General features: G+C 43.2%; 1 protein-coding gene across 2 annotated transcripts in view; it reads right to left on the minus strand.

The window, feature by feature from the left end:
• Positions 1-25,681, minus strand: part of tspan15 (tetraspanin 15) — a 189,393-nt gene that overhangs the window by 42,357 nt on the left and 121,355 nt on the right. For both annotated transcript variants that reach the window (XM_072558013.1, XM_072558011.1), the window contains 2 exons: positions 11,236-11,283; positions 2,786-2,902 (listed from right to left, as the gene is read on the minus strand). In XM_072558013.1, the coding sequence (XP_072414114.1) occupies positions 2,786-2,902; positions 11,236-11,283 (165 nt within the window). The remainder of the gene's footprint in view (positions 1-2,785; positions 2,903-11,235; positions 11,284-25,681) is intronic.

The raw sequence follows: 25,681 nt of genomic DNA on the forward strand, positions 1-25,681 counted from the left end.
GAATCCAGAACTAGATTTAGGGTGAAAGGGGAAAGATATAAAAGAGACTTAAGGGCAACTTTTTCACTCAGAGGGTGGTACGTGCATGGAATGGGCTGCCAGAGGAAGTGGTGAGGAGAGTACAATTGCAACATTTAAAAGGCATCTGGATGGGTATGTGAAAAGGAAAGGTTTGGAGGGATATGAGCCAGGTGCTGGCAGATGGGACTAGATTGGGTTGGGATATCTGGTCGGCATGGACGAGTTGGACCGAAGGATCTGCTTCCATGCTGTACATCTGTATGACTGTACGACTCTATGCTGCGGCAGGATTCAAATCCAGGTCCCCAAGCATTACGTGGATTACTGGTACAGTGACAAAACACTATGTCATTGCCTTCCCAACATTAACTGATGCATCCTTCACAGCAATACTGCCACCAGAGTTCACTTGCCAATCAGCATTCTCCTCTCATACAATGTAAATCTTTTTCCTTTATTTTGGTATTACCTGCAAATTGTGATGACAAATGCAAGAGAAAAAGCTACAACAAAATGTGCCCTCTTCCAGAAATACTCATGCAACCATTGTCATAGAATCATAGAGATTTACAGCATGGAAACAGACCCTTTGGTCCAACTCGTCCATGCCAGCCAGATATCTGAACATAATTTGCCAGCACTTGGCCCATATCCCTCTAAACACTTCCTATTCATATACCTATCCAGATGCCTTTTAAATGTTTTAATTGTACCAGCCTCCACCACTTCCTCTGGCAGCTCATTCCATACATGCACCACACAGTGAAAAAGTTGCCTTTTAGGTATTTTTAAAATTTCTTCCTTCTCAGCCTAAAACTATGCCCTCTAGTTCTGGACTCCCCCACGCCAGGGAAAATACCTTGTCTACTTATCCTATCCATGCCCTTTATGATTTTATAAACCACTATAATGTCACCCTCAGTTTCCAAACGGCCAGGAAAAACAGCTTCAGCCTATTCAGCCTCTCCCTACAGCTCAATCCTCCAACTATGGCAACATCGTTGTGAATCTTTTCCGAACCCTTTCAAGTTTCACAACATCCTTTATCAGAAGGGGAATGAATACAAAAAGAAATCAAGCTCCATCAAACCTGTTTAAAACAACAGATCATTCTCAGCCAAAGCACGTCCCTATTGTGTGTGCTCCACATTACATAAGGTGAAATAAAGATTCACAGGAATAACCAAGCAGGTAGATTTCAGAGATTAGGACTGTTCTCAATAGAAAGGATCGAGAGGAGATTTAATAGGGGTATTCAAGCATTGAAGGGTCTGAACAGAGTAGACTGAGAAAAGCTGTTAGGAGAAAGTGAGGACTGCAGATGCTGGAGATCAGAGCTTAAAAATGTGTTGCTGGAAAAGCGCAGCAGGTCAGGTAGCAAAGGAGAAGGAGAATCGACGTTTTGGGCATAAGCCCTTCTTCAGGAATGAGGAGGGTGTGCCAAGCAGGCTAAGATAAAAGGTAGGGAGGAGGGACTTGGGGGAGGGGCGTTGGGAATGTGATAGGTGGAAGGTGGTTAAGGGAGGGTGATAGGCCGGAGAAGGGGTGGGGGGTGGAGGTGGAGAGGTCAGGAAGAAGATTGCTGGTCAAGAAGGCGGTACTGAGAAAAGGTGGGGGGAGGGGAAATGAGGAAGCTGGAGAAATCCACATTCATCCCATGTGGTTGGAGGGTTCCTAGGCAGAAGATGAGTCGCTCTTCCTCCAGGCGTCATGTTGCCATGGTCTGGCGGCGGAGGCGGCCAAGGACCTGCATGTCCTTGGCGGAGTGGGAGGGGAGTTAAAGTGTTCAGCCACGGGGCCGTTGGGTTGGTTGGTCCGGGTGTCCCAGAGGTGTTCTCTGAAACATTCCGAAGGTAGGCGGCCTGTCTCCCCAATGTACAGGAGGCCACATCGGGTGCAGCGGATGCAGTAAATGATGTGTGTGGAGGTGCAGGTGAATTTCTGATGGATATTGAAGGATCCCTTGGGGCCTTGGAGGGAAGTGAGGGGGGGAGGTGTGGGCACAAGTTTTGCATTTTTTGCGGTTGCAGGGGAAGGTGCCGGGAGTGGAGTTTGGGTTGGTGGGGGGTGTGGATCTGACAAGGGAGTTGCGGAGGGAGTGGTCTTTCCGGAACGCTGATGGGGTGGGGAGGGAAATATATCCTTGGTGGTGGGATCCGTTTGGATGTGGCGGAAATGACGAAAATGAGAAAAGCTGTTCCCACAGCAGAGATTTAAGGTAACGGAGAAAGGGTAAAATGAGGCAAAACCTCTGATGAGTTGTTTGTATGTTGAATGCATTGTCTAACCACAAGGTGGTGACAGATTTAATCACGGAATTCAAGAGGGAATCAGATCACGAAAGGAAAAGGAAAATTTTGCAGGGCTATGAGGAATAAGTGGGAATTACCATTAAGTAAACTGCTTCTTCAGAGAGCCAGATATGGTGGACAGAATGATCTGTCTGACTTATAACCATTTTAGGAGTGTATTGAAAGAGGATGGCATGTGTATCAGGATTTATTTTGTGCTTTAACTAGCTAATATCCCTTTTGTTTCAACATTAAAAACAATCAATTGCTTCTTGTGCTGAATGATAGTAAGAAGCAAATGCAAGTGATTCATTTACTTATGGATTAAGGCTGATCAGTCTGCGAGGGAGCTGGGATATCATATATATCCACAGGGAATAAGCACCAGGCCCAGTGAGGACAAGCAAAATTCAGTAAGAATTGATGATTTTATACTTTATCATGAAATAAGCCTATATTAAAGCAAAGGTTACCTGTGGTGCTATTATACCAAACAGAATGGCAGCCATGGCTGCATAGTGTCCCAAGAACCAATTCAGCACCGCGTCTGTACACCCACCGACATAGATGATTTGAAGGACAGTGAAACGCTGTGGAGAAAATGTGAAATATGAATCACTTCCTCTTAATTGCTTGATGAAAGTATTGGCAGAATGCAATTTGTGCCAGTACTGAATGCATGCCAGACATTCTCGACAAATGCGACAAACATCAAGAAAAATGTTCAGTGAACTTTTCAGAGAGTCACAGAGATGGAAACCGACCCTTCGGTCCAACCTGTCCATGCCGGCCAGATATCCCACCCCCAACTAGTCCCGCCTGCCAGCACCCAGCCTTTATCCCTCCAAACCCTTCCCTATTCATATACCCATCCAAATGCCCTTTGACTGTTGTAATTGTACCAGCCTCCACAACTTCCTCTGGCAGCTCATCCTATACCCGTACCACCCTCTGAAAAAGTTGCCCCTTAGGTCTCTTTTATATCTTTCCCCTCTCACCCTAAACCTATGGCCTCTAGTTCTGGACTCCCCGACCCCAGCGAAAAGACTTTGCCTATTTACTCAATCCATGCCCCTCATGATTTTATAAACCTCTATAAGATCACCCCTCAGCCTCTGACGTTCCAGGGAAAACAGCCCCAGCCTGTTCTACCTCTCCCTGTTGCTCAAATCCTCCAATCCTGGCAACATCCTTGTAAAAATCTTTTGCAAGGCTTAAAATTAGCCTGCACACTGGAAATCAGCCTGCATGCAGAACTCAGGATATGCTTTACAGACCGGAATCAGAGATACAGAACCAGCAACCCACCTCTACACAGAACTCTTAGCCAATTTATACGTAAGCAATATAACTTCCGTAACTTAGCGGCAACCTCACTACAACACAAAGCAAATGGGAGCTGTTGCTCTGCTCTATTTGCCATTCAGAAATTCAAAGAAAGATACTGAATGAACAGCTATCTCATGACAATAGAGTCATAGAGGCATAGAGTTGTACAGCACAGAAACAGACCCTTCATTCTAATTCATCCACGCTGACCAGATATCCTAAACGAATCTAGTCCCACTTGCTGGCATTTGGCCCATATCCCTCTAAACCGTTCCTATTCATATGCCCATCCAGATACCTTTTAAATGTTAATTGCACCAGCCTCCACCACTACCCCTAGCAGTTCATTTCATATGTGCACCACCCTCTGTTTGTAAATGTTGCCCCTTAGGTCCCTATGCCCTCCAGTTTCACACTCCCCTATCCTGGGAAAAAGACCATGGCTATTCACCTGATCATTGTCCCTCATTATTTATAAACCTCTAAGGTCAACTCTCAGCCTCCAATGCTCCAGGATAAAATAACCCCAGCCTATTCAGCCTCTCCCTGTAGATCAAACCCTCTAACCTCAACAACATCCTCATAAATCTTTTCTATAGCAAGGAAACTACAATTGCACACAGTCTTCCAAAAGTGGCCTAACCAATGCCACTTGGTTAGATGTGGTTCTGTTCGCCGAGCTGGGAATTTGTATTGCAGATATTTCATCCCCTGTCTAGGTGACATCCTCAGTGCTTGGGAGCCTCCTGTGAAGCGCTTCAGTGATGTTTCCTCCAGCATTTATACTGGTTTGAATCTGCCACTTCCGGTTGTCAGTTCCAGCTGTCCGTAGCAGTGGCCGGTATATTGGGTCCAGGTCGATGTGCTTATTGATTGAATCTGTGGATGAGTGCCATGCCTCTAGGAATTCCCTGGCTGTTCTCGGTTTGGCTTGTCCCATAATTGTAGTGTTGTCCCAGTCAAATTCATGTTGCTTGTCATCTGTGTGTGTGGCTACTAAGGGTAGCTGGTCGTGTCGTTTCGTGGCTAGTTGGTGTTCATGAATGCAGATCGTTAGCTGTCTTCCTGTTTGTCCTATGTAATGTCTTATGCAGTCCTTGCATGGGATTTTGTACACTACATTGGTTTTGCTCACGCTGGGTATCGGGTCCTTTGTCCTGGTGAGTTGTTGTCTGAGTGTGGCTGTTGTTTGTGTGCTGTTATGAGTCCTAGTGGTCGTAGTAGTCTGGCTGTCAGTTCGGAAATGCTCTTGATGTATGGTAGTGTGGCTAGTCCTTTGGGTTGCCGCATGTCCTCTTTCCGTTGTCTTTCCCTTAGGCATCTGTTGATGAAATTGCGGGGGTATCCGTTTTTGGCGAATACATTGTAGAGGTGTTCTTCTTTCTCTTTTTGCAGTTCTGATGTACTGCAGTGTGTTGTGGCCCTTTTGAATAGTGTCTTGATGCAACTTCTTTTGTGTGTGTTGGGGTGGTTGCTTTCGTAGTTCAGGACTTGGTCTGTGTGTGTGGCTTTCCTGTATACCTTTGTGGTGAATTCTCCATTCGGTGTTCTCTGTACCATCACGTCTAGGAATGGGAGTTGGTTGTCCTTTTCTTCCTCTCTAGTGAATCGGATTCCTGTGAGTGTGGCGTTGATGATCTGGTGTGTGTTCTCCATTTGTGTTTTTAATGATTACAAAGGTGTCATCCACATATCTGACCCAGAGTTTGGGTTGAATTTGCGGTAAGACTGTTTGTTCTATCTTTGCATTACCGCTTCTGCTATGAGTCCGGAGATGGGTGAGCCCATGGTGTGCCGTTGATTTGTTTGTTGAATGTGAAATGTGTTGTGAGGCACAGGTCCAGTAGTTTGAGTATGCCGTCTTTGTTGATAGGTTCAACGTCCTGTTGTCTGTTCTGTATGTTCAGCAGGTTGGCTATTGTTTCTCTGGCTAGGGTTTTGTCGATAGAGGTGAACAGTGCCGTTACATCGAATGAGACCATAGTTTCTTCCTTGTCTATGTGTATATTTCTGATGATGTCCAAGAATTCCTGTGTTGACTGTATAGTGTGTCTGGATCCGCTGATCAGGTGTTTCAGTTTCTGTAGTTCTTTAGCCAGTTTGTATGATGGTGTCCCTGGTAATGATACTATGGGTCTGAGTGGGATGTCTGGTTTGTGCACTTTAGGTAGTCCATAGAATCTGGGGGTGTTGTTGCTTTCAGGTTTCATTCTTTGTAGGTCACACCTGGTTATCTGTCCATTTTTTGTAGGTTCCTCAGTGCGTTGTTTATCCTATTGGTGAGCTGTGGGGTGGGGTCAAACTCCCTCTTTTGGTAGGTGTTGGTATCTGCAAGTAGTTGTTGTGCTTTTTGGATGTACTCTGCTTTGTCCAGGATGACCGTCATTCTGCCTTTGTCTGCTGGTAGTATGATTGTGTTCTTATCGTTTCTTAGTGATTTTAGTGCTTCCCTCTCCTTGGTGTTGAGGTTATGTGTTTGTCTTTTCCTTGTTATCAGAGGTACGATACTTTGTCTCACTGTTTGTTGTGTCTCTTCTGTCAGTCCATTGTTCCTGAGTGTGCATTCTAGTGCTACTAGGAAGTCTGCTGTCTTGGCGTCCCTGTGGTTGTAGTCGAGTCCCTTGGCCAGTATTGTTCTTTCAAACCACTATAAATGCCGGAGGAAACATCACAGAAGCGCTTCACAAGAGGTTCCCAAGCACTGAGGATGTCACGTAAACAGGGGACAAAACGTCTACAACACAAACTCCCAGCTCGGCGAACAGAACCACAACAACGAGACCCGAGCTACAAATCTTCTCACAAACTTTGAGCCCTCTATAGACGTATACTCAGTACTCTATACACGTATACTCAATGGATTGATCAATAAAGGCAAGTGCACCAAATACTTCCTTCGTTATCCTTTCTACCTGTGACTCCATGTATAAGGAACTATCAATCTGAACCCCAGTCTCCCTCACCAATGGTTATCAATGATACAAATATGTCAGCAACCCACTTTCCGTAGCTTCCTATAAAGTTCTGGGATACACCTGATCAGGTTCCATGGATTTACCCACCTTGATGCGTTCTAAGATATCCAGGACCTCCTCCACTATAAGATTAGATTACTTACAGTGTGAAAACAGACCCTTCAGCCCAACCGAAGTGCAATCCACCCAGACCCATTCCCCTCCATTTCCCCCTGCACCTAACACTACGGGCAACTTAGCATGGCCAATTCACTTAACCTGCACATTTTTGGACTGTGGGAGGAAACCGGAGCACCTGGAGGAAACCCACGGGGAGAATGTGCAAACTCCACACAGTCAGTCGCCTGAGGCGGGAAATGAACCCAGGTCTCTGGTGCTGTAAGGCAGCAGTGCTAACCACTGTGCCACCGTGCCGCCCATTATTTTATAGATATCTATTTATTTTTACACAGTGGTAGTTTGCGTATGGAATGAAGTTCATGTTCTTATCCAAATGTCTTTTAAGCACTGTAATTGTACTCCCATCTTCAGGACGTTTATTCCACATGTGAACCACCCACTGTGTAAAACATTCGCCCCGCATGTCTTTTTTAAATCTTTCTCCTCTCACCTTATAAACTTGCCCCCTACTCTTGAAACCCCACATCCTGGGAAAAAGCTACTACCATTAAGTCTGTCCAAACCCAACACTGTTTTATAAGCTGCTACCAGGTCGCCTCTCAACCTTATGCTCCAGAGAAAGAAGTCCCAGCCTTTCTTTATAGTTCAAATCTTCTATACCCAGCAACATTCTAGTAAATCTCTTCTGACCCCTCTCCAGCTTAATAATATCTTTCCTATAAGTCAGTGACCAGAACTAGAGACAGTATTCCAGAAAAGGCCTCACCAATGTCAACTTCAACATGATTTTCTGGGATACACCTGATCAATGAAGGCAAGCATGCTAAGTGCCTTTGTGTGACGCAAACTTCAAAGAATTATGCAGATGCACTCCGAGGAATCTCTGTTCTACAACACTACCCAAGGCCCCATCATTAACTATATAAGTTCTACCTTTGTTTGTTGTACCAAAATGCAATACCTCACATTTTTTTTTTAAGATTAGGTTAAATTACTTATTGTGGAAACAGGCCCTTCGGCCCAACAAGTCCACACCAACCCGCCGAAGCACAACCCACCTAGACCCATTCCCCTACACTTACCCCTTCGCCTAACACTACAGGCAATTTAGCATGGCCTAACCTGCACATTTTTGGATCGTGGGAGGAAACCCACGCAGACACAAGGAGAATGTGCAAACTCCACACAGTCAGTTGCCTGAGGTGGGAATTGAACCCAGTCTCTGGCGCTGTGAGGCAGCAGTGCTAACCACTGTGCCACCGTGCCTCCCACAATTTATCCAGGTTGAAATCCATCTGCCAATTGTTTTAGCCCATTGACCCATTCAGAGTCAAAGAGTCCTATAGCATGGAGACAGGTCCTTTGGCCTAAACTGGTCCACGCCAACCAAAATGTTCACCTATGCTAACACTATGTCCCTGCACTTGGCTCATATCTTTCTAAAGCTTTCCTATCCATGTATTTGTCCAAATGCCTTTAAAATGTTGTTTATGTACCCATCTCAACAACTTCTGCCAGCAGTTAATTCCATATATATACCACCTTCTGTGTAAAAAGTTGTCCCTGAGGTTCCCTTTTATACTTTCCCCTCTGACCTTCAAATGATGCCCTCTAGTCTGCAATTCCCAACCCTGAGAAAAAGACAGAGTGCATTCACCCTACCCATGCATGTCATGAACTTATAGAATACTACCTTATAGAAATGTATAAGATTCTACAAGATGATCAGAGGATTAGATAGGGTGGATAGTGAAAGCCTTTTTTCTTGGATGATGATGGCTAGCATGAGGGGACATTTAAACCTTTAAATTGAGGGATGATAGATATAGGACAGATTTCAGAGCAGATTCTTCACTCAGAGGAGGAAGGGTGTGGAATACCCTGCCTGGACGATAATGGAATAGTGTAGGTTAGATGGGCTTCAGATTGGTTTCACAGGTTGGTGCAACATCGAGGGCCAAAGGACCTGTACTGTGCTGTAATGTTCTATGTTCTATAGGATCCCCTCTCAGTCTCCTACGGCCTAAAGAAAAATGTCCTAGTTTGCCGAAACTCTCCCTATAACTCAGACCCTTGAGTACTGTCAACATCCTTGTAAATTTCTTTTGCAATCTGTCCTGTTTAATAACATACTTCCTGAAGCAAGGTGACCATGCAGAACATTGTCGAAGGTTTTACTAAAATCCACGTCAACAGCGTCTAACATCGTCACGGGCGGCACGGTGGTACAGTGGTTAGCACTGCTGCCTCACAGCGTCAGAGACCCGGGTTCAATTCCCACCTCAGGCAACAGTCTGTGTGGAGTTTGCACATTCTCCCAGTGTCTGCGTGGGTTTCCTCCCACAATCCAAAAATGTGCAGGTTAGGTGAATTGGCCATGCTAAATTGCCCGTGCTAAATTGCCCGTGGTGTTACGTGAAGGGGTAAATGTAATGAGTCTGGGTGCATTGCTCTTCGGAAGGACGGTGTGGACCTATTGGGCCGAAGGGCCTGTAAGTAATCTAATCTAACTATTTGATAGCTTGAGAGACAGGACTTTGCTCACACAAAATCATGCTAACTATCTAATCAATTTTTGCTCCTCTAAATGTCCATAAATCCTATATTTTATAATCACTTCCAACAATTTAACCACAGCTGAAGTCAGACTCACAGGTCTATAGACCTCTGGTTTCTCCTTACAACCTGTGGTTGAGACACTTTGGAACACTGCCTTAGAAGCTGATGGAGGTGGGGGTCATTGAATAATTTTAAGACAAAGCTGAATTGTTTTTTAGTTGGGGAATCAAGGCTTTTTGCAGATTAGTAGAATGTGTAATTCAAAACACAAACAGATCAGTCATGATCACAATGAATGGCAGAACAGACTAGAGGGGCTGACCTTCTGCTCCTAATTCGTATGTCCTAATGTCATCACTGTGCCCATTCTATGTCAGTATAACATGCACTATAACATTTAATTTAGGCGTCATAGAATCCCTACAGTGTGGAAGCAGGCCATTCTGTCCATCGAATCCACACTGACCCTCTGAAGAGCATCCCATCTAGACTACAACCCCACCCCGCAAACCCACCACTATTCCTGTAACACTGCATTTCCACAGCTAATCCACCTAGCCTGTACATTTTTGGACACTATGGATAATTTAGCATGGCCAATCCACTTAACTTGCACATATTTGGACTGTGGGAGGAACATAGAACAGTGCAGCACAATACAGGCCTTCAGACCTTGATGTTGTGCCAATGTGTTACCCTACTCTTAGATCAAACTAACCTACACATCCTTCATTTCATTATCATCCACACAAATGCAAGGAGAAAGTGCAAACTCCACAGAGTCACCCAAGGATGGAACTGAACCCAAGTCCCTGGTGCTGCAAGGCAGCAATACCAACCACTGAACCACCATGCTGCTCTGTCTTAGCATGCTTGGATTTGGAGTATCCTGTTAACACCCATTGATGATTATTAGAATAAACTTTCAGTACACGAACAATGTTAATGTTTATCACCAATGTCTGATTGCCCTTGAGATACCACTTATGAACTATTCTCATGAATTATTGTAGATAATGACTCTCATCACTGGAGGACTTTCTGCCAAACTTAATTGACTCAGTCAAGTGCAGATGTGAGGCCAAGGGAGCAAGTTTTGTTAAACATATGGAATCTTATAGAAATTTATAAAATCATGAGGGGCATAATTAAGGTGAATAAGCAAGGGTCTTTTCCTGAGAGTGAGGTAATTCAAAACTAGGGGCCATATTTTAAGATGAGGAGAAAGCAACTAGAACGGCAACTTTTTTCAACATGTGTGGAATGAACTGCCAGAGGAAGTGTGGATGCAGGTACAGTTAGAACATTTAGAAGAAATTTGGATAAATACACGAATAGGAAAGATTTGGAAGAATATGGATCAAATACAGGCAAGTTGGACTAGTTTGGTTGTGGAACATGGTTGGCATGGACTAATTGGATCAAAGGATCTGTTTCCATGCTGTATGACTCTACAACTTTTCTTGGGGTAGCATGGTGGCACAATGGTTAGCATTGCTGCCTCACAGCGCCAGAGACCTGGGTTCAATTCCCGCTTCAGGCGACTGACTGTGTGGAATTTGCACATTCCCCATGTGTCTGCGTGGGTTTCCTCCGGGTGCTCCGGTTTCCTCCCACAGTCCAAAGATGTGCAGGTCAGGTGAATTGGCCATGCTAAATTGCCCGTAGTGTTAGGTAAGGGGTAAATGTAGGGGTATGGGTGGGCTGCGCTTCGGCAGGTCAGTGTGGACTTGTTGGGCCGAAGGGCCTGTTTCCACTCTAAGTAATCTAATCTAATCTAAAGACGGTAATGAGTTCTGAAACCAAATGATCTGGGTGAACCCAACTGACAAGTGCTAGGTTTCAGCATAGCCAAAAGCTGAGCTTTTGGGAGAAGAGAAAGGAGAAGGGAGCTGAAAATGGAAAGGAAAAATCTTTTCTTAATGTTAAGAAATACTTACTTGCTCATTCAGTGTTTTATAGCCACACATTGTATTGGCAACATCTGTCTGAAATGAGAAGAAAACACACCATTAACTTACAAAGAGCAAACCATCACCAAAGTCCATCTTGAAATTCTTTTTCGATTCCTGTTAAAACACATTAAAATTTGGATCCAACGCATGGTTCAGGGTGGATTCAGAAGAATACACTCATTCACTTGCCAATGTCTGGACACAAACTAGGATTTCCAAAGTGTCGGACATACCCAGAGACCCATGTCTTACAAACTTTCTAGATGTCACAAACATTCTCTTCATGTTCTTCTAAATGGCTGCTGCTTATCATCACTTAGAACTTGAAACATCACGAGCTTGATAGAAAAAAATAGATAAAACTATCATATGCTGCTTTCAAGCTCAGTTTTCTAACATTAACTTAGAATTACTGAATTTACCCTTATAGTTATAAGGCTGCTGTACCTATATCACAAAGTTTACTATGTCAGTGGAGGAGGCAAAAGAATATATAGTTAATTTCTAAAACATAATCAAACGCATTTTACTTCAATGTCATTGGTAAGACAGAGGTTTTAAAAAATAAATTTCTTACCAAATTCTTTCAAATACAGAAGAGTCATTGAAATTGTGCCCTAATTTAGCCAACTAATATGGCCATTGCGTGCAATGTTAGTTTAACACAACTTTACTTCCTTAGCGAGTTTTGAGAAGATTTGTAGCTCAGGTTGAGGTTCTGGATGTAGGTTTGCTCGCTGAGTTGGAAGGTTAACTTCCAGACGTTTCGTCACCCTACGAGGTAACATCTTCAGTGGGTCTCCAGGCGAAGCACTGCTGATAATTTCTGCTTTCTATTTATATGTTTGGGTTTCTTCAGGTTGTGATGTCACTTCCTGTTCTTTTTTCTCAGGGAGTGGTATTAGATTAGATTATTTTAGATTACTTACGGTGTGGAAACAGACCCTTCGGCCCAACAGGTCCACACCGACCCTACCGCAACCCGCCCATACCCCGACATCTACCCCCCTTACCTAACACTACAGGAAATTTGGCATGGCCAATTCACCTGACCTGCACATCTTTGGACTGTGGGAGGAAACCGGAGCACCCGGAGGAAACCCACGCAGACACGGGGAGAACGTGCAAACTCCACACAGTCAGTCGCCTGAGGTGGGAATTGAACCCGGGTCTCTGGCGCTGTGAGGGAGCAGTGCTAACCACTGTGCCACCGTGCCGCCGTGGTAGATAGGGTCTAACTCTATGTGTTTGTTGATAGAGTTCTGGTTGGAACGCCATGCTTCTAGGAATTCTCGTGCGTGTCTGTTTGGCTTGACCTAGGATGGATATGTTGTCCCTGTCGAAGTAGTGTTTTTCCTTATCTGTATGGAAGGATAAGAGTGAGAGAGGGTCACGTCGTCTTGTGGCTAGTTGATGTTCATGTATCCTGGTGACTAGTTTTCTGCCTGTTGTCCAATGTAGTGTTTGTTACAGTTCTTGCACGATATTTTGTAAATGACATTAGTTTTGCTCGTTGTCTGTTCATGTTCAATAGCTGCTGTTTTAGTGTGCTTGTGGGTTACCATGATGCCAAGGGGTCTGAGTAGTCTGGCAGTCATTTCCAAGATGTCTTTGATGTAGGGGAGAGTGGCTAGGGTTTCTGGATGTGTTTTGTCTGCTTGTTTGGGTTTTTTGCTGAGAAATCGGCGGACTGTGTTCATTCGTTACCCATTCTTTTTGAATACTTGGGATAGGTGATTTTCTTCTGCTCTGCGTAGTTCTTCTGTGCTGCAGTGTGTGTTGTCTCGTTGAAATAATGTTCTGATGCAGCTTCGGTTGTGGATGTTGGGATGATTGCTTCTGTAGTTCAGTATTTGGTCCATATGTGTTGTTTTCCTGTAGACGTTGGTTTGAAGTTCCCCATTGGCTGTTCACTCTACTTTCCATTGATGTTCCACCTTAGCCTGTGGGTTTCCTACCTGTTAAACTTAAGTTAAAATTCCCTTGCTGGTGTTTATAGGGGTATCAGTTCCTCAAGTATCCTCAATAATTAAATTCTGGAGTTTCCACTTGATTGTGCTTCTGGTGCCACTTCTCAACACTCTGGATCTCAGTGCTTGTCTAATAACACTGGAACAGAGCACCATGTCTGGCTTGAGCCATCACATATACTTCTTGCCGATACTCAGCTGAGTGCAACAATGTGTATCAATAACAGGAACCCTCCACCCATACCTCTTCCTTGGCTGCCAATCTTCACAAATATCCTACATATATCCTTTAACTGATGAAAACCCACAAGCTAGAAATCATCCTTGCCGCCCCTCACTTGATAATGATCAATTACGATCTGCTCAACACATCCACTGTTAGCCTTCCACTTGATGCCCCATATCAAGCAACCTTCTTAAGCAAGGAGAAAGTGAGGACTGCAGATGCTGGAGATCAGAGCTGAAAATGTGTTGCTGGAAAAGCGCAGCAGGTCAGGCAGCATCCAAGGAACAGGAGAATCGACGTGTCGGGCATAAGCCCTTCTTCAAGAATGAGGAAGGCGCCTTCCTAACCTGCAATCTTCTTCCTGACCTCTCTGTCCCCACCCCACTCTGGCCTATCACCCTCACCTTGACCTCTTTCCACCTATCGCATTTCCAACGCCCCTCCCCCAAGTCCCTCCTCCCTACCTTTTATTTTAGCCTGCTGGACACACTTTCCTCATTCTTGAAGAAGGGCTTATGCCCGAAACGTCAATTCTCCTGTTCCTTGGATGCTGCCTGACCTGTTGCGCTTTTCCAGCAACACATTTTCAGCACCTTCTTAAGCAAGATCTACTAGCCTTGTTGATCCTTTGGATAAACAAATGTGAAACATAGGAAGTCATACAACATAGAACATTACAGAACAGTACAGGCCCTTCGGACCTCGATGTTGCGCCAAACTGTGGAACCAATCTCAAGCCTATCTATCCTACACTATTCCATTTTCATCCATACGTTTATCCAATGACCATTTAAACGTTCTTAAAGTTGGCGAGTCTGTTGCAGGCAGAGCGTTCCACATCCTTACTACTTTGAGTAAAGAAACTACCTCTGACTTTTTTTCTTATACCTATCACCCCTCAATTTAAAGCTATGTCCCTTTGTGCTAACCATTAACATCTGAGGAAAAAGGCTCTCACTGTCCACCCTATCTAACCCTCTGATTATATGTCTCAATTAAGTCACCTCTCAACATTCTTCTCTCTCATGAAAACAGCATAGAGTCCCTCAGCCTTTCCTCAAAAGACCTTCTCTCCATATCAGGCAACATCCTAGTAAATCTCCTCTGCACCCTTTCTAAAGCTTCCACATACTTCCTATAGTGCGGTGATCAGAACTGTATGCAATACTCTAAGTGCGGCTGCACCAGAGTTTTGTACAGCTGCATGACCTCACGGCTCCAAAACTCAATCCCTCTACCAATAAAAGTTAACACACCATATGCCTTCTTAACAACCCTGTCAACCTGAGTGGCAACTTTCAGGGATCTATGTACATGGACACTATGTACAGACACTACCAAGAATTTTACCATTAGCCCAGTACTCATTATTCCTGTTACTCCTTCCAAAGTGAATCACCTCACACCTTTCCACATTAAAGTCAATTTGTCACCTAGGGCGGCACGGTGGCACAGTGGTTAGCACTGCTGCCTCACAGCGCCAGAGACCTGGGTTCAATTCCCACCTCAGGTGACTGTCTGTGTGGAGTTTGCACATTCTCCCCGTGTCTGCGTGGGTTTCCTCTGGGTGCTCCGGTTTCCTCCCACAATCCAAAGATGTGCAGGTCAGGTGAATTGGCCATTCTAAATTGTCCGTAGTGTTAGGGTAGGGGTATGGGTGGGTTGCGCTTCGGCGGGTCGGTGTGGACTTGTTGGGCCGAAGGGCCTGTTTCCACACTGTAAGTAATCTCTGCAGCTTATCTATGTCCCTGTATAACCCACAACATTCTTCGGCACTATCCACAATTCCTCCAACCTTCGTGTCATCTGCAAATTTACTAACCTATCTCTCTATGCCCTCATCTAGGTCATTTATAAAAAATGACAAACAGAAGTGGCCCCAAAACAGATCCTTGCAGTACACCTCGAATAACTGGATGCTAGGATGAACATTTCCCATCAACCAGCCAGCCAATTTCTGATCCAAACTGCTAAATCACCCTCCATTCCATGCCTACCGTGAGGAACCTTATCAAACACCTTTCTGAAATGCATATACACCACATCAAACTCTTACCCTCACCCACCTACTTGGTCATCTTCTCGAAGTACTCAATAAGGTTTGTGAGGCACAATCTACCCTTCACAAAACAGTGTTGACTATCCCTGATCAACTTATTCTTCTCTAAATGATTATAAATCCTATTTCTTATAACCTTTTCCAACACTTTATCTACAACCGAAGTAAGGCTCACTGGTCTATAATTATCACTAACTGTCACTAACAATATCCTTGTGACAAGCCCCATATGACGAATTGCAGGTTTTGAACAAATTATCAAGAGTGGTCCTTGTTAAATAAACTCAGGACAAGCCAGGGCTCCTACACTGCCAACCTCCACCTCTGGGGCCTCAGTATAAATGCCTTAAGCATAAATCATACAGTATGGAAACAGACCCTTTGGTTCAACTCACCTATGTCAACCAGATTTCCCAAACTAAACTAGTCCCACTTGCCTGTACCTGGCCCATATCCATCTAAACCTTTCCTATTAATGTATCTGTCCAAATGTCTTTTAAATATTCTAACTGTATCTGCATCTATCACTTCACTGGCAGTAAATTTCACATATGAACCACTTTCTGTATGAAAATGTTGCCCCTCAGGTCCCTTTTAAATCTTTCTCCTCCCAGCTTAAACTTTCACCCTCTAGTTTTGAACTCACCTGCCTACAGAAAAGACCTTTGCTATTCATCTCATCTATGCCCCTTCACAACTTTATAAACCTCTATAAGGTCATCCCTCAAACTCCTATGCTCTAGTGAAAAAGATCCCAGAGTCTCCTTATAACTCAAAACCTCCAATCCTGGCATCATCCTTGTAAATCTTTCAGAATGCTCTCCAATTTAATAATTTTCTTCCTCTCACAGGATGACCAGAACTGTATAAGGTACTTCAAAAGTGACCTAACCAACATGTTGTACACCGCAACATGATGTTCCAACTTTTATGGAGTATGAGATAACATTATAATCTATAGGCTAAACAATGATAATGACTTGGCTCCATGGATTTGTATTTGCTAAATAAAATTAATAATTTGTAGGCCTTCAAGTTAGTGATGAAATATCAAGCTGGAAATTGTTGGCACTGGGAAATAGGTGTGGTTTGAAAGGATTGAATTATCATTTTCACTTACTGAGGAATTAGCTACAATCGCTCAAGCTAACTAGAAAATAATTTTGTATATTTAAGTCACATTTAGTCATAGAGAATCACATTACTTACAGGCAAAGGATTGATATTTATAAAATGTTTAGTTAAATAATTATTAGGTGTATTAATCAAAGTTTCATTGAATCATAGAATCCCTACAGTGTGTTAACAGGCCCTTCTGCCCAACAAGTCCACACCAACCCTCTGCAGAGTAACCCACTCAGACCCATTCCGCTGCCTTAATACTCTACATTTACTCCTGACATCCCTGAACACTATGGACAATTTAACATGGCCAATTCACCCAACGTGCACATCTTTGGACTGTGGGGGGAAGCCGGAGCACCCTGAGGATACCCACACTAACAAGGGGAGCATGTGGAAACTCCACACAGACAGTCACTTGAGGCTGAAATTGAACCAGGGTTCCTGGTACTGTGAGGCAGCGCTAACCACTGAGCCACCGTGCTAATTTACCACTTAGATGTATCCAATAATACTTTTTAAAACAAATCTCTTTTTAAATTACTTCATAAAACACTGCCCAATTGCACTGTTCCCAGCAGATTTTGGGTTCAGCAGTGTGCAAACAAATTTGATTAGAAATTCAGGATAGAAAATACACATTTTAAAGCAGATGCAAGTGTAGGTTTTAGTTATATAGGATCATGTCTACAGTAGAAGTAAATGCACCAGCTGTATTGAACTACCCAAAATTGCAATGAGTGATTATCAATAATTGAATACTTGAGCAGAGTAAAGTCTTCAGTCTTTAAGTATGAAGGATGTGGTAGATTAACTATGGTTTATGTTTTAGCTGGTACAAAATATGAAAGGTTTAAAATAAAGAGGTTAAAAGTTGCAAACAGCACAGGTGACTTAACTGAGCCTGAGGGGACTTGACTAGGTGGATGTGGAAATGAAGTTTCTTCTTGTGGGAGGCTCAGAGTTGAAATTAAGAGGTCAACCATTTAAACAGAGATAATTAAACATTTTTACCTTTTAGAGTTTTTGGATTTCCCTTCCACAAAAGGCAGTGGATGCAGAATTTTACTTTTAAGGCATAGGTACATAGATTCTTATTTACTACAGGAATGAAAGATTATTGGAGATATTCAGGAATCTACAGTTGAAGTTAAAATCAGATCAGCCATGATCTTAATGAATGTTGGAGCAGGCTTAAAGGGCTGAGCAGCCTACTCTTGTTTCTTGATCATACAGGTAGTTCTGGGATAACACATTTCGGCAGCTTGATTTGGCTAGAATGTCGCAGATGAATTAGGAAGTGGTATTTTCAGGAATGTGTACCTCCGTTGGCAATTGCAGGATTGCATCAATTTGCACGTTTCGTTCTGTGCATGCACCAATGTCGGCACATGCGCCGATGTCCATGTTGTTTGGATTGTTGTGCGCATGCGCGACGTCAGTGCCAGTCTTTGTGCCATTCTGTGCACGTGCAATGTTAGCTCCTAACAGAGCAGCTTTCTGTGAGAGCAGCTCTCTCACATTTTTTTAAATGTAGTGTGTTAAATTTACTTTTGTTTCAATAATAAATATGATTTCAACCTACATTCAGGCTGTACTACAGTTTGCATTCGACTTTTGGATGATTTTTGAGTGTGATTGTGAGTGTTCTTTTTTGCTGGTCTGCCCCCAACCCCACTTTTCACATAGGCCCCGTTACTTATTTTAAGTGATTTTCTGTGAAGTGAGGTTTCGCTGGTATTATAGGACCCAAATGTCCTTTGCTGCCATTGAAACATTGGAAAAGGAATATACTATATTTAGATTCTTGAGTATGTTCTGCCATACATCAAGATCATGGTTAATTTGTGGCCTATTCCAACAGACCTTTGGCTCAGATCTTTTATATCTCAGGACAACTAGAATCTAACAAAATTAGTTTTAAAATTAACAACTTACCTTGCTTCAGTGGCACTTGCAGAACAGAATTCAAAGTATCTACCACCATCTTGTGTTAAGTCTTTACCCAATTTCATTTTTCAAGGGTTGGACCATTCTTTTTAAAGCACATCTGCTGATCCTAGTTTCAACCAACACTGGAAATAATGTAGTTTCTCTCCATCTATATATGCGTTCCCTTTCAAATCTAAAGCAAGTTGATCATCCCTTAAACTTCTCAATTACAGTGAAAACAATCTTAGTTCATCTCATCTCTTCTTATAATTGAACTCTTCGCCCTGGGAAGAAAACATGAAGAGAAATTCCAAAAGAAATTTTATTGTCTTTCATATTTTCATATTTACATTTTGTTTCTTTTAAACATATACAACCTCACTGAACTCCTAAAGTGATCAAGACTGATTGCATGTTCACATTTACAGACACTTCAGAACCTCCTTCACTGGATTCTAGCTAATGGCGAAACCACAGACATGGAGAGACACTGTTTGCTTTCAGCCAGCTCTGACAAAACAAAACATCAACATTCTGCTAAAATGGATGCTAATCCTTTTACTGTTACTTTGTCAACTTGAAATTAAAACTCTGATCTATCTTTCAATTCTCAAACCCAACCAAGATTACAGATATCTGAGGCTTACAAAGCTCCTCAGACATCCTTGCTGATCACTTCAACGCCTCTGCCCTCTGCATCCATTCCCCTATCAGAATGGTCTGAAGAATACTTCCTTGAGAAGAAGGCATCCTCCTTGCTTGGCTGAGATGGTCTTCATTTTGAGCAACTCTTAACTCACAGGTACGGCAAAGGATACCCACATGGGTCACAGCTATGTCTGTTTCCTTGTGGGACATACGGAACATTTCTTGTTCCAATCCAACTTTGGACCCCACCCACAACACTTTCCCTGATACAATGATGTCATCGTTGCTGCTCTTGCCTGGAACTGGAAAAATTAATCTGTTTTGCTCCCAACTTCCATCTTTCTTTCATCTTCACCTGGTCCATCTGTGATTCTTCCCTCTCCATCCTTGACTTCTCTGTCTATTTCTCTATCAATATCCATTACCAATTCTCTTGATACTCACAGCTAACTCTGATTACACCTCCTCACCCCTTGCTTCCTGCACGGATTCCATTCCATTTTCAGAATTTCTCTATCTCTGTTGCATATGTTCCAATGATAGCACTTTCGTCCAATGTACATCCAATGTGACCTGCTTTTTCTTCAACTGAGGGTGACCTGCCCAACATGGTTGATCGGGCCCTCAGTAACATAGTTCTGCCCTCACCCACCTTCTCAGAATAATTATTGGGTTGCCTTTGTCCTCACTTTTGATCCCACTAGTCTCTGCCTTCAAAGGATCATTTCTGCCAGCAAGAGGTCACCACCTTACAGCTTCCCTTCCCTTTCTTCCCCTCCCTGTAGGCATTCCACAGAGACTGTTCCCTTCATGACATCCTGGGTTCACTGCTAAAACTTCCTCAATCCTCCAAGGCACCTTCACATCCAATTGCAGAAAAGAGGCTTGAAAATGGAGAACTTCAGTTATCTGGATAGATTGGAGTAGTTTCAATTGCTGTGCTTAGAGAAGGAAGGCAAGACATTTGATAAAAGATGCTCAAAATCGTGACAAGTCAGGAACAGAGTAGTTCGGGAGAAACTGTTTTTATTGACGGAGGCTCGCAAATCAGGGAACACAGACTATATGGCAAAAGAACCAAAGGGAATATGAAGGAAACACGTTATGCACAGTCTATGGTTAGGATCTGGAATGCACTGCAATAGATTAGGGTACTGAGGAAGTTAGAAAGCCACAAAGGGATCAGTTTTACTTTTCTTTCAAGGCATATTGAGGATTCAAAAGTTAGAGATTCCACTGCCAAAGAGACTCACTGCAGTGTCAATTGGAAGCATGTTCTCTTACAATACAGACAGAACGCCTCAGTAGGGGGGAGGTTGTGTCCCAGAAAAGGAGTCCAGGGGAGCCACACATGTGGATTCCTCTGCAGCATTAGCTGTATTTGTCCTTCCCAGACAAGACTGATAGCCTTGGCCACAACCCTGTTAAACTGTTTCCTGCTCCCATTGTCTTATTTCCCCTCCATATTAGCATACGTATGTGAATTCCCCATTGAGAACAGGCAAAACCCTTCTGTTTTAATCTCTTCCCATCAACACAATCATGAAGAATACGATAATCAGTCCCTGTAATCCATTCACAAGTTATCACAGGACATCGATATTCATTGGGTTTTGTAGATTCATAATTGCCTATCTTAAACTATGTAATGAAAATCAACCATGTGACTGATAAACCTTTTGTTTAATCCCTACAAAATTGTTGTCTTTGTGTGTACACCAGAGATTCATGAAGAGATGTCACCACAAGTGACACCTCGGGTCATATTGAGAATCTCTTGCCAGCTGTCCGATAATAAAGCATCTACTTTTGAGCAGAAACTAGTGTCGTCCGGATTTATGGAAAATAGAATTCAACATTTGGTGCCGTGACCTGGACCTCAACACAGGGAACATCCCACTGGGCTGAGTAAGTGTCACGAAAGTCTAAATTGAACAAAACAGTGGTAAGGGTGCTCCGGGGTATTTTACCCCAGAGTGCTCCTTGTGTTCAGCCAGACAATCTGCAACTTGCCAAGTGGAACTTGTACCACGAACAAGTTGAATGACCCACCCGGACCCAGCTTATAAGATCGGAAATTTTTGTTAGATTGCTCTGAATTGCAGTGCGATGACATTGGCTATTTTGTATTGTTCCTGTAGGAAAAAGGTCGGGACTGGGCACCCCAGTCAGGGAAGTGGTCATCACTACCTGACGGATTCGGTTTAGGGAGCTGCCTCTTTCAGATATGGCTGGTGGAAATTAATATAAGGAGACAGGGCAGGCTTGGTAAGTTTCTCACCCTGCAGTATTGATATGGCTGGTGGAAATTGTTTATTGCAGAGCAAGGAGTCGTAAGGTAAAATGAGACAGTCCTTCTATGCAGTTGGGAAGGGGGACAATCTGTGAGAAAATACCTGATTAGGAAATAGGTTACAGGGGTTGTAGGCCCCTCAGAGATTGGTCATTTTGGTAAATTGTTATATACAAATTAAAGGATATCCAGTTTGAACTTTTGAGTGATTGTGATGGTATGTGTGGTGAAAGCTTTCATTTGAATGGTGAATTGATTCAAAACTATGACATAACACTTTTAATTCCGATCGCATCAAAATAATTGACCAGGGTACCAGTGTTTAGTCCTGTCTGTGTGGGTCTTGTGTTGTTGTTTGTTCTTTGTTTCTTGTTTATTTACTTCTAGAATGCTGGGCTGAACTCTAAAATGCCCCTGGGGACAAGTAAGTTTTGTCTCACTAAGAAGCGTGGTCAAGTGTTGGTCTGCTGTCTCATGGAGGACACAAAAGTGCCCCGTTGCAAGAATAAGGTGGGGGGGAAGAAAATACAGAGGGTGGGTGCAGAGACCCTTTGTGGGGTAGAATTCATGTGATCCAATGCCTGGATGCATTTGGGAAGGTGGTTGGGGGCTATCAGTCCACTACAATTAAAGAGATTGCAGACACCATCCAGGGGGCTCTTGCGGGAGGCCCTTCCACCATCCTGCCTCCCTATTCCCCTCAGTACCCCCAAAGCTACCATCAGTGAGAAGGTGACGAAGGAGGTAGATGAGGGGAAAGCGGTAGATGTAGTATATATGGATTTTAGTAAGGCGTTTGATAAGGTCCCCCATGGTAGGCTACTGCAGAAAATACAGAGATATGGCATTGAGGGTGAGTTGGAGGTTTGGATTAGGAATTGGCTCTCTGGAAGAAGACAGAGGGTAGTAGTTGATGGCAAAGATTCATCTTGGAGTGCCGTCACTAGTGGTGTTCCGCAAGGATCTGTTTTGGGACCATTGCTGTTTGTCATTTTTATAAATGACCTGGAGGAAGGGTTAGAAGGTTGGGTGAGCAAGTTTGCGGATGATACGAAAGTCGGAGGAGTTGTAGACAGTGAGGAAGGATATGGCAGGTTACAGCGGGATATAGAGAAGCTGCAGAGCTGGGCAGAAAGGTGGCAAATGGAGTTCAATGTAGCTAAGTGTGAAGTGATTCACTTTGGTAAGAGTAATAAAAAGATGGATTACTGGGCTAATGGTAGACTACTTGGTAGTGTGGAAGAGCAGAGGGATCTTGGTGTCCATGTACACAGATCTCTGAAAGTTGCCACCCAGGTAAATAGTGCAGTGAAGAAGGCATATGGCGTACTGGCTTTTATTGGTAGAGGAATTGAGTTCCGGAGTCCTGAGGTCATGCTGCAGTTGTATAAGACTCTGGTGCGGCCGCTTCTGGAATATTGTGTGCAGTTTTGGTCGCCATACTATAGGAAGGATGTGGAGGCACTGGAACGGGTGCAGAGGAAGTTTACCAGGATGTTGCCTGGTATGGTAGGAAGATCCTATGAGGAAAGGCTGAGGCACTTGGGGTTGTTTTCTTTGGAGAAAAGAAGGTTTAGGGGTGATTTGATAGAGGTGTACAAGATGATTAGGGGGTTAGATAGGGTTGACAGTGAGAACCTTTTTCCGCGTATGGAGTCAGCTATTACAAGGGGGCATAGCTTTAAATTAAGGGGGGGTAGATATAGGACTGATGTTAGGGGTAGGTTCTTCACTCAGCGAGTCGTAAGATCATGGAATGCCCTGCCAGTAGCAGTAGTGGACTCTCCCTCTTTATGGGTATTTAAGCGGGCATTGGATAGGTATATGGAGGATAGTGGGTTAGTGTAGGTTAGGTGGGCTTTGATCGGCGCAACATCGAGGGCCGAAGGGCCTGTACTGCGCTGTATTGTTCTATGTTCTATGTTCAATCTGACTCTCTGGTAGATGAGGTCGCTGCTTTGGTCACTGCCAGCCACGCAGGGGGAGGCTGTTACAATTCTCAATACTGGGCTACAAGTTACTTGTGTCAGTACTCAACAGGATCCTAGTGTCCATACAGAAAATGCTGGTGATTGGTGAAGCTTATCTGCTCATTTTTAACAAAAAAATCTAAACCTAACATTGAGGAAAATCACCTCAGACTCACATTTGTTCATTAAGTGGAGGAATTATAGTGAACTTTATATAGTTTAATTAAAAATATGTAAAACAGAGTATAAAGGTGGATCTGGATATACCAAACCAACAATATTGTTTTCAGAAAATGATATTGGTTGAATTGAATCTTTGTTTCGGACTCCTTTGCCTCCACTTAATTTTAAGATTGTTGCATCCCCTTTGTCAGTATTGAGTGTCATTCATGGCTTTCTTCTATGTCAATCTCCCTTCCTCACAGAGAACAGAATTCAATATTATCTGGCAAAAAAAAACCATGTAACAAAGGTTAAGATATTGCTGTAAATATCTGTGTCTTTGGGTTAGTCATTATTTGTGCATATGAAGCATCTTGACGAGACTTTTATTAGTGCTGCTTAGGACATTATAAATGAGCAATGATTGATCAGAACTGCTTGAAAATAAAAACCAAACTGGGGATTTAAATTGAAAGACTAGAACCAGATAATTATAATTGAGTTCAGAGTTGGAAACTGTGCACATTCTATGTTATAGCACTGGATTTTGATTAAATGAATTTCCAGTTTATATTGAAGATTCTTAACAAAATTCTTACTTGATTAGAAAACTTGGTCAGCTAAGTGGGATATGCATGTAATTGAACAATCCTGCTACAATTTCATATATACAACACTAAGCAGGTTTAAATAATTTCTGTGACTTTGAAACCTGTTCGTTTGTTCTTTTTACTTCATAGTGCGATGTCTAGTCACTTGTTCAGTTAAATATGCTTTTTAATCAACAATTTGTACTATCTTGAACTGCATTATCACAGTTAATTAATTGATTGACAAAGCTTTATACCTTTCCACAATTGTCAGTGATCTGTGTCATTGCTTCATGGTTACTTTAAAGCATGGCTGCATTGATTAATGTTCAATTGGCGACAGAAGTTATAGCAATATGAGGGAACATGAAGGTAGCATAGCAAGTGAGGAACTGTTAAGGGAAAGTGAGACTTTGGTGTTCCTCATGCAAAGCATTGGCACTGAAACAAGAGGGTAAATAACCTTCTCTGCAGTAACTGCTTTTATTTTTACTCGATAAGCTTGCTTAGGAGTAGGCCAAATCTAATTGATTGGATTCTTTACACTACTATTTCTGGACAGTATGGAGGCAATACTTCTTGTAGATGTTGAAATTGGATGTATTAATGACATGTTTAAAAAAGGGAACAGGAGAAACAGCATAAAGAAGCTAAAGCTGAATAAGATAAACAAGAGGGGCTAAAGCAACAAAGCTGTAGAGAGAACCTAAGCACTTCTTGGGACCCCAAGCTCAGGTCTGGCATACCAACCTTGTTTGAGGGAGGGAGGGGATGATACTGAGGTAGAAGGCGAATGGGGATGCTATCCTAATGCACAGGTGCCTCCTGGTGAACCACCTATGACTCCGTCCCCGCCGAGTCCCAAGAAAGCCTGTATAGTTGATCGGGTTCAGGTGCGCTCTAGGAAACCTGTTACCTTTGCACTGGAGTTCACCATCTCCAAGTCACCCCCCAAAACCATGCTCCCCATAAGGGAGCTACTGATTCCCAAGGCAGATGAGGAAGACGAGCCACCAACTATCAGGGTCTATGTCCCCTGAAAATCCCAAGAGATGATTGTGATAATGAATCAGGCTTTGGATCGTTAAAGATAAACCTGTCCAATTCACCCAATATGTCTGGCGCACAATTCAAATGGAAAATGCAACACCCCAGGATCTGTTTGTCCACTGTTGTATGATATTATCACCAGAAAAAGTTACTAAGTGGCAAGAACAAATGAGCAAGGATGATGGAAAGGGACCAGTCCACACTTATGATTTAAATGATAGACTCAAAGAGGACACCAAGTGTCGTGGACATGGTAAGCACATATAACATAGATTGGTCTGAGAACACTAGGACACAGATGAGAAGAGCCCTTATTTATTACTGGGATGGTAGAACGACCCCAAGTCGCACTCTAAAGGTTTGATCAGCTGCCCCACGATCACAACGCGCCTTCAGCCAGTACTGAGGA

Source organism: Chiloscyllium punctatum, chromosome 38, assembly GCF_047496795.1.
Source record: "Chiloscyllium punctatum isolate Juve2018m chromosome 38, sChiPun1.3, whole genome shotgun sequence".
NCBI classification, from domain to species: domain Eukaryota; kingdom Metazoa; phylum Chordata; class Chondrichthyes; order Orectolobiformes; family Hemiscylliidae; genus Chiloscyllium; species Chiloscyllium punctatum.